Raw genomic sequence first — 10,460 nt, 5'->3', positions numbered from 1 at the left:
TCATCTCAATCTCACTAGACTATAACAATGCAATCATCTAATCTAACTTCATATCTCTAAAGTTACTTATCTCTCACAAACTTAGCACCAGTATATCATGCCTTAGGAAAATAACTTAACAGCTTCTTATTGTAAGAATATCATTTCAAAATCAGTGTATGGCAAATCAGTTAATCTGATCTCATTCACAATACTCACATGACGCCCTGCTTGCGATGCGCGCATATAAAGTATATATGTGTGAACCCTCGGGTGGGCAAAAGTAAAATTGCACTAATTTTGACGTTATTTTACCAATCTCGTGAAAATAACGTTAAAGGTGGCGGAAGGTTAATCAGGCATCATGTGGTGGCGTTGATAGCCGAAAGACAAGGGCACATGCACCAATCAGCCGGTGTCCCTGATGATTGAGTGCTATGTGCCTTATGTCCAAGGCTTGATGCAAAACTACTATCGAGCCGGGGGTCTCACCGGAAGCAGCCTCTCTATCCCTATGGGATAGAGGTAAGGCTGTCTACATCTTACCCTACTCAGACCTTACCATAGCATTGTTATTGGTGGGATATACTGAGTACGATGATGATGATGATGATTCACAATACTCACATGTCTCTTAAGTATGTCCTCTAATCTCTCACCAGGTTTGTACTTAAACCTTGCAAACATACCTTTCAACCTATCCTTCTTAACATCCTTCAGCTCATTAATTCCCTCAAACATCATCTAAGAAGCATCCCATATTGCTTGGCATCAATATATTACCTCACACTATTCGATACTTCCCATGACAAAGCTAATTTCAGTGTAGAAATTTATTTCTTCTCTCTCCTCATTATAACACTACCAGCACCTGTGATTAGACCTGTACTATTCTCTAGTCTAACATAAGGTCCTTCAGTGATCGACTCCCAAACATCAATATCATTGAAACACACAACAAATTCGAACATTTCCTTCCAATGTGCATACTCAACTGCGTTTTTCAACTTAGGAAGTTTATTAATAGTCGTTCCTATTTAGAATCCATGTTTCTTTTGAAATAATTTTTAATTGTGTTTTTTTTAGTTTTTAATGAAACGTTAAATTTAAAATTTAACAACTAATTACTCAATAAAACTTTGAAAATCTAATGAAACAGCAACAAATTTAATGAAACAGTAACAAATCTGAAATCAAACAAACTAAACTTTCAACAAATCATGATTTAAAATGAAAAATCTGAGCAAGTTTATATGAATTATCAATGAATTTGAAATGAGATTAGGTTACAAATACTTTTAAACCTCAAATTGATGTAACGGTGAACTCCGAATCAATCACACAGTAAAATCAACATGAGGTCAGCTCAAATTATCTTAAATTCTCCTTTTTTCTTCAAATCTGCAATCGAATTGATGAATCGAACACTCGCTTGTGATCTTCAACCTCAATTACCAGAAATTAAATCCTAATTGAGCTCCATAGCTCTGATACGACTTATCAAGATCGGTTTTAACTAGAATACAAACACACAATTGAAGATCTAACTACTAATGGATGCGGAATCCACACTAGTAGTTGAATTAAGCAAGCATAATCAATCAATCATCGAATACGTCCATTGAATAGTAAAATGGTTACACGGAGAAAATACAATGAAATACTTACAAATAGTTACTAATAAACTCTTTAACAAACCTATTTATGCTATTACAAAAGGCTTTCATCATAAACATTAAGCTCAATTACAAACAAGTAGAAAATACACGTTCTTCAGCCTTCGAACACATAATAACCACCTTTGAACACATAATTTTGTCCTTGAACAGATAATCTTCTTCTACATGTGACTTAGAATCTTTTAACTTCGAACACATCTTTATTCATGGGCACTTATTTTCTTCACACGTAGTTATAGTTAACCATAAACATCAATTTCGAACACATGGGCTATGTACTCGTGAACAAAATATTCATGAGTAGTTACACATAATCTCTCTTCTGATCTCCATAAGTACTCAAGACTATAATAAGTACTCGGATTAAAGACTTAGGGTTTTCTACAACTCCCTACAAGTACTTGTGTGTAATTTAACTACTCGAAGCATATACTTATATAAATCTTCATTTATTTGTAAGTGTTTGGCCCAGAATAACTACTCAAGATCTATACTTTGTGAAGTCTTTAGTTTAGCTTAGAGAATCTTCAATCAATATAATCTTTAAAACCCAACAAATACTTGTTCATAAAACATGCTTGAATTTTACTCTCTTAAATATGGATCGACACCAAGCGTGCGACAATCAAAGGGTTTTAGAGCAAGCTTCTCATCTACTAACCCAAACAAAAGTTTATTTAGTGGTATAAGAAACAACAAAATTATAAAACTCGTGCTAGCGCCCCAAATAGTGGGCAAAGACGGTATAGTGCAACTGATTTTATGTTCACGGCACATGATTTTGCAAACTTTGATATTTTGGGTTGGTGGAACCAAATGGAACCCCAATTCCCCGTGCTTGCCGCCATGGCCCGTGATTTACTAACTGGCCAAGCTTCTACGATAGCTTCGGAAAGTGTTTTTTCTTTGAGTGGTAGGTTTTTATCGATATAAGGGACGAGGCTAACACCGGAATCACTAGAATTGCGCATTTGCTTAAAAGAACACTTGGATGCGGAGGACCGTATCCAACATATCTCAAGTCATGAAGAAGAGCTCAACGTTGAAGAAAAACTACACGAAGAATAAGTGGCAATGGGTGTTGTACAATCACTAACCGAGGGTGAACAATTGTACAATGATTTGGTACTATCAAGTAGTTCCGAACCGGAATGTGAAAACCCGTAAAAAATAAAGATGGGATGGAGAACGAATAAGAAACATTAAACGATGAAGCCAACGCCAGAACGGAAAAATAAGCAATAAACGATGAGAATTAATCAACGAAATCCACGTCAAGATGATTACAAATGTTTATTTTTCAAGCTATCTATGTATTATTTTGAAACACTTATTATGAAAACGTTGAAAATATGTAAAAGTTCACTGAAAAAATAAGTGTTTTAGATTTGTTTTTTTTCCTGATTTTCCAAGTTTTTTTCCCAATTTTTCCCATGTTTTTCCATAAAAACAAGTTATTCTTCGGTTAATACCCTAAACCGGTTATACTGGTTAGGGTTTTCATGACTGTACTCTGGTGGCACCCGACTTGATAAACGGTTTGTGCATGTCTACTGTATCCTTATCTTTATAATTATACTAAAAATTATTACATATTCACTCTTATTTTTAATTAAATTATATTTTATATACATTTATCTTTACTTTTTTTATCATCTTCACTCACAACTATTTTCAACAAAGATTAAAAAGATATAGATAGTAGGTACTGGTTTTCCAAATTTACTTATAAACCAAAACATATTCTTCCTCATTCACTCACACTCATAACTACTTTACAACCACAATTTAAAAAATAAAATGCACATTCACATATTTTGAAGAACCTATTGCAATCGCTCTTACTTATAGAAAAGAATTTCGAGCTTGACTATAAAATGCAAATTGAATACAGTTAGGAAGGCTATATGTGTTACTTGAATAATAATAATAATAATAATAATAATAATAATAATAATAATAATCTACCTATTCTAATAAAGTAAAATAAATGTGGACACTTGTTATGTTTTGGTTAATTCTCACAATTTTTTCCCTACAAAACTAATTTATGTAACAAATAAATAATTATTCACTTTCTTTTTACACTATATTTATATAATATCTATATATTTTTATAAATATAAATATTAACATATTATTTTACTACATATTTCAAAAAGCGAGCACATGTAGACAAGGATACATGCACCGATCAGCCGGTGTCCCGATGATTGAGTGCTATGTGCCTTATGTCCAAGGCTTGATGCAAAACTACTATCGAGCCGGGGGTCTCACCGAAAGCAGCCTCTCTATCCTTATAGGGTAGAGGTAAGGCTGTCTACATCTTACCCTCCTCAGACCCTACCATAGCTTTGCTATTGGTGGGATATACTGAGTACGATGATGATGATGATGATGATGATGATGATATTTCAAAATACTTGGTGAATTTAAAAAATTAACAACAAATTATGTTTCTCAAATGAAAATTGTTTCGGGTTTTTTTTTGGAACTTAAATTTGATATTATGGGTCAAAAGTTGGTAAATAGATTATTTGGTACAAATTAACTACATTTAGGACAAAATTTGTTACGGTCAAAATTGAAAATTTTGAGTATTTTTAAAAGTTTGAGAATGCAAAATAGATTTATCGTTAAATTTGTTATGGGTTCAAAGTGTTGACTTTGAAATGTCAAAAGTATGAAAGTTAGAATTTTAAACATGATTCAGGTTTCAAATTTATTTTTAACGGCATTTTTTAAATAATCAAAAGGTTCGGGATTTGGCAAACTGACTATTTCCCCTCCACTATTAAAATATAAGAAAAGACTGCGAACTCTTTCGACATACCACCCCCATGCCTATCAATGCTTCTAATTTTTATCAATTTTGAAATACTTATGTTAACATTAATTTTTGAAATATTTATGTTACCTTTAGTGAGTGAGGCTATGCTCAAATGAAACAAAATATTCACAAAATTGAATGGATTAACATGTTATTTTTTATGTTGTCATTATGACAAAGTCGAGAAGCCATCTGAAACTTATCAAAATCTTTTTTATGGTGTAGCTCAGAAAAACATAGCTTTTGAAGAACATACATTGTTACAATTTAATGTTCTACTTTCCTTTAACGAGTGGTAAATTGATAAATATATCAATAAAGGTAACGCTCATTTTGTATTTAGACTGAGTGGTTAGAACTACTATCGTACAAGAAGCTTTATTTCCGAAATTGGTTCATAACCAAAAGTCTTTCAGTTATACATATATGGCACTGAGAATGAATTTTTCAATAGGAAGAAATATTCTCGGGTACGTTTTTACACGAGCATTTTTTTATTAAGGTCATTTAAAAACATAATTTTGCGATATAAATAAAATCAATTTATATACACATTGTATAGATATAAACATAGATGTAATACATTTTTTTTTCATATACGCTATTTAATTATTTATTTTATTTCTAATTTTATAATTTGAGCTACACACGATCACTAAAACTAGTAATAATATTCTCTTCTCCGCGTTGAGCTACCAAATGTATTTTGACATTCTCATTTCACACACTTAACACCACACTCATGACGGGTTGAACGATTCAAAAAGCGAGCACATGCCAAACAAGATTTCAACAGCTCTTCAAATCCTCAATTCGAGTTGACTTGTGCTTTGTTATTCGTCATAGATAACCTTTCAATTTCACCATGCTAAAAGATATCCAAAATTACTCAACGGATAACACCCAGTCCACTGATAAAATGGAGTTGTTTTCCGACGTCGTTTCCCAGTCCAAATTAGGGGTTTCTCAGGAGTTGACTTTGAGCTATCTTTGTGATAATAATAGTTCTAAATTAGGCCAAATCCCATCTGATAACGCTACACTTTTACTCAATTCATTTGATAATAAGCTCAAAGGAAAACTTGAGGATGGTGACAATAGATTCATTGAGAGAGATTTTTTGCAATTGTCTGAGAATTCGTCGAAACGAGAGGTTCAAGATAATAATGATGATCAAACTTCTAAGAAGCCGAAATTAGAAACCCTAAACCTGTCTCTAGCTCTACCCGATGCTTCCATGTCTTTAGCTGCGTTAAATCGGGTTCAAGAAGGGGATCCGTCAGTCAGTTTGAAGCCGACTCAGAGCGTGCAATTGTTAGGAAGGTCAAACAGTAACAATATTCCGACATTCTCCGATGATTTCACAACGGGTTCGATGTCGTGTACCTTTTCACATCAGTTTTCGCATAACCCCAGCTGCTCCATGACTCGAAACTCGACTGAGAATTATGAGTGTTCAATGGGCAGTCATACGCGAGACCAGATTTGGAACGGTGGCGAGGGGACTAACGGCTCGGTTCATAGCCGGTTCAGACCGGTTAACAGAACCAGCTCTGATAATAATATGTCGTTTTTCCCGTCTGAACTACCGGCTAGGATGAAAATGGACACTTGGTCTGGTGATTCGAGAGGGAAAGGTTCGGAAAGTTTGGATTTCATGAGGTCTCGTAAGGTTTCGAGACCCGAGAGGATTCTTAGAGAGATTGTATCCGAGTCGGTTCAGACGATGGCTCAGATTATTCAAGAACTTTCTGATGAAACGTTCGAATCCACAAAGGAATACCTGAAGAAACTGATAATAGTTCCTGAAAAGCGAGATGAATTGGTGGGATTACAGCTGAAGCTGTTAAGAAGATCTGATCTTACAAGTGAAACGCTTTCTAAAGCGCATAAAAACCAAGTTTTACTCTTGGTTTCTATAAAAACAGGTCTTGAGAGCTTCTTATCGGTGCAAACCCGTCTTCCAACAAATGAGCTAATCGAGATTTTCTTACTTGAGCGATGTAAGAACGTGAATTGCAAACGATCATTGCCTGTTGAAAACTGTGACTGCAAGATTTGCTCAACAAACAAAGGATTCTGTAGCGAGTGTATGTGTCCCGTTTGTTTAAACTTCGACTGTGCGAGCAATACATGCAGTTGGGTCGGGTGTGATGTGTGTTCTCATTGGTGTCATGCGGCTTGTAGCATTCAAAAGAATCTTATAAAGCCCGGTCCAAGTTTGAAGGGGCCCACGGGTACAACAGAGATGCAGTTCAACTGTCTTTGCTGTGGTCATGCCTCTGAAATGTTTGGGTTCATTAAGGATGTTTTTAGGTTGTGTGCAGAACAATGGGGTTTGGAGACGTTAGTCAAAGAGCTTGATTGTGTTAGGAAAATATTCAGAGGGAGTGCAGATTTTAAGGGGCAAAAGCTTCATTTGATGGCGGGTGACTTAATATCAAAACTTCAGAGCAAAGTAACGTCTTCTTCAGATGTTTGCATCACCATCCTTCAGTTTTTTAATTGTAAGTTTCATATGCATTCTTGTTATTATTGATTTTCATTCATGTGTCAGATCGTTTTTTTTTTATTCAAATGACTTTAGTGAATAGATATATCTCATTGGTTTTTAGTGTTATGCTAGTGAAGAAAGAGTATAGCTTATTGCTTTGATTTCTCGGTATTAGAAAGGCTATGTTAGTTGTTTGGTTGATAATTCAACAGTTCTATCTATATGCTTGTAAGCGGACCGAAGGAACACGAACAAGGCATGTTCGTTCCGATCATTAACATTAGCCAAAGAAACAATTGATCACGAACATAGTTTTCTTGTTCGTGCTCATTTGTTAAGAAGATGAGTGAAGTTGTTTTCTTGTTAGTGTTCGTTTGTTACCAATTGTAAACGACTGAACTGAAAAACAAACATGAAGTACCGAACGTAAATGAACGTAAACAAACAAACAAAAACAAGCATAAATGAATGAACTTAAACAAACGTTAACTAACAAACATAAATGAACGTATGCAAACGAGCATGAACAAACATAAATGAGCAAACGTAAGCGAACAAGATATGTTCATGTTTGTTCATTTAACTGAATGAACAAAAAAATTGTTGATGTTTGTTCATTTATTAAATAAACGAACTTTCTGCCAAACGGTTTACTGAACGTTGGGTTCGTTTACAGGCCTAGTTCCATCCAGCCGTTTACATGATCATTTCATTATTACTAATAATTCCTTTTTACAGCCATAGATGCAGGTGTGATACCCGAGTTCCCAAATCCACCATCAAAACCGTACCAAACCTCGTCATACAACACAGGTTCATCAAGTGGCAGACCAGAGGAAAACAGTCTCAAACCTCTAAACACCCAGAACATGATAATCGAGGACGAATGGTCTGTAAAATCCACGAAAAAAGATGCATTCGACAGTGTGGAGAGTCTAGTGAGAATAAAGGAAGCGGAAGCTCGAATGTTCCAGAACAAAGCCGATGAAGCAAGAAGAGAAGCAGAGGGGTATAAAAGGATGATTAGAACACAGATTGAGAAATTGGATGAAGAGTATGGAGCAAAGATAGAAAAATTGAACTTGTGTGAAAGTGAAGAACAAAGGAAGAAGAAAGCGGAAGAGGTGAAGGTTTCAGAGAATGATCATTGCGAGCATTATAAGATGAAGATGAGAATGCAAGCTGAGATTGCTGGGCTGTTGGAGAGAATGGAGAAGACAAAACAGCAATGGGTGGTGTGATTTGATTTTTAATGTTGATGATTGTGTGTTGTTTGACTAATGAAGGCTTGGATGTTGGTGATTTGTAATCTTGCATGATTTTAGCTAGTTTTTAATTTTGACTGACTTTTATAAATTCTTTTATTTTTGGATTTTGATGGGTTTAGTTCGCGGTTTTAAGTTGTGATTCTTTTTTCACTGGTGAAAGTTGGTTACTTTCCAATCTGAAATTATGTATTTTGATAGTAACTGCTAGAAATTATGCATTTGATGGTAGCTACTTTGATTAAATCAAATGTACCTGTGTATGAAATCTGTCTTCAAAACAATGGGACATTTTGGTAATCTATATTGTGTTAATGGAATCTCCTTAAAAGATAAACTGAAAATTTTACTGCGGTAGGCCGACCCAAAGGAACAAATTGGTTCCTAGAAAAATAAAAATTAGACAGAATTACAGAAATTGTTCTTTATCTTTCACTCAAATTTCACTCGTGGTCTCTTATCTTTAAAATTGATCTTTTTTGTCCTTTACATTTCAGAATCCTTCAGCGTTTGTCCTTTCCGCCTAACCCAGTTAATTTTCATTGTTATATTGGGTCATGTGCCTGACATATGAGGGGAAATCGATAACTTTACCCATTTATTTTAAAAAAGTATTTATTTTACAAAAAAAATAAATAAACATAAATTGTTAGAACCGAGAATCTGGTGCAAACCTTAATAAGGTTGACAAGAACACACAGACTCAATAACCCAAAGGCCTATGAATATCCCGGCGGAATCAGGTATCCAACGGATGGGAAAGAAGGTGTGATATAATAAACAAAATAACGAAACAACAATAATAATCATTTGGCTAGATTCAAAGACAAAGATTCGCTGTATTTAATATATCATTAATGGAACAGTGAAAGGAATGTCTAGGGTTTCGTGAAGGGCGGCGGCAGCGGTACGAGGAAACAAATAGAATATTCGTTTAGAATGTTTCTCGTTTTCCGTGCCTGCGTGCGTCTTCCTCTTAAAATGGAAACCTAATACCCTATTTATAGACCCTAACATTCCTTCTAGAATCCCTAATCATTACATAATGAAAGATAAAAACAAATACAATTATAAGAGTCTTCGAGCAAGATTTGTCTCTTGCTCGAGCAGACTCAGTATGCAAGGTATGCTCGATGAGTGTCTTCAAGCATACTTTACTTAGAATATTTTACAGTGAAAATATTCTCCTCTAGCAAGCTTCATTCCTCTTGACCAATCCTTGCTTTGCTCGAACTAGTCCATTGAGCAAGCCCATTCTTCTTGATGTCTTTAATCCTATCTTGAGACTTATTTAGCAATCTTTAGCATGCTCGGATGTAAATCTTGCTCGGGAGATTGAATCATGCTTGTAGTCCATGCTTGGAGCATGACATCTTCTTATTGCATCCATGCTCGTCACCATGTGCTCGGACATCCTGTGCTCGTATCACTTGGTTAAAACTTGAATGACCAAGTTGTTTGCTCGATTGGCAATCCATACTCGATAGTAGAACACCCTTGCTCGTTGAAGTGTAGCTTGCTCGAAGCTTTAACACTTAGAATAATTAACCATAAATGGTTCTGAAGACCTTGCTCGAAGTAGTAAACCATGCTCAATAGTCTAAGCTTGCTCGAATTCCATACTTAGCCGTTTCCCAGAGGAGGTTGAGAAGATTCCAGTCTTCCTTATCAATTATCCTTCCCAACAATCTCCCCCTAGATTGGAACAAGCTCAGATGCACCAAAACACACCTGCACAGAGTTACACATGTATCAAATATCTAAGATAATCATTTTAAGAACATGTCATTTCATTACATAAAAGGAATTCTGCCTCTTGGGCATTACAAATCAAATTTTTTTCATATCAAAATACAAACACAAATACAAAGATAAACAGAAATAAAAAGATCATCCTTTAGCTCCATTCGGTTATCTCCTCCTTTGGCTCCTTGCTATTGATTTTTCTTTCTTTAGCTTGACAAAGGCAGCCTTTTGCTTGAACATATCAAGCTCAACTCCATCTTCTGAATCTATTGGGAACTCAGCCTTAATTATGTCTTGAAGGTCTTGGACAGTATGAAATGTAGATCTTCATCATACATGACCACGGCTATAGTTCCTCCTAAAGCGTTTCTTAGTGATACCGATTCATTTTCTCTGTTGTAGGTAAGGTGAGCTATTCTTCCGTTCTGCTGCACCTGGGAGTTTGGCTCAAGCATCTCCCTCCTCAT

At 35.2% G+C, this 10,460-nt stretch overlaps 1 protein-coding gene across 1 annotated transcript; it reads left to right on the top strand.

Annotated features, from left to right (window-relative positions):
- The first annotated feature begins 5,353 nt into the window (after positions 1-5,353).
- On the top strand, positions 5,354-8,233 carry LOC143570177 (protein OBERON 3-like). Its single transcript, XM_077055902.1, has 2 exons — positions 5,354-6,995; positions 7,721-8,233. The coding sequence occupies exons 1-2, from the start codon at positions 5,354-5,356 to the stop codon at positions 8,221-8,223; spliced, it is 2,145 nt and encodes a 714-aa protein (XP_076912017.1). The 3' UTR covers positions 8,224-8,233.
- Positions 8,234-10,460: the final 2,227 nt, after the last annotated feature.

The sequence above is a fragment of the Bidens hawaiensis genome, unplaced genomic scaffold (assembly GCF_021521415.1).
Source record: "Bidens hawaiensis isolate Kalapana, Puna unplaced genomic scaffold, B.hawaiensis_p1.1 tig00001269_1, whole genome shotgun sequence".
Lineage (NCBI taxonomy): Eukaryota > Viridiplantae > Streptophyta > Magnoliopsida > Asterales > Asteraceae > Bidens > Bidens hawaiensis.
This window is presented reverse-complemented; position numbering and strand designations above follow the sequence as displayed.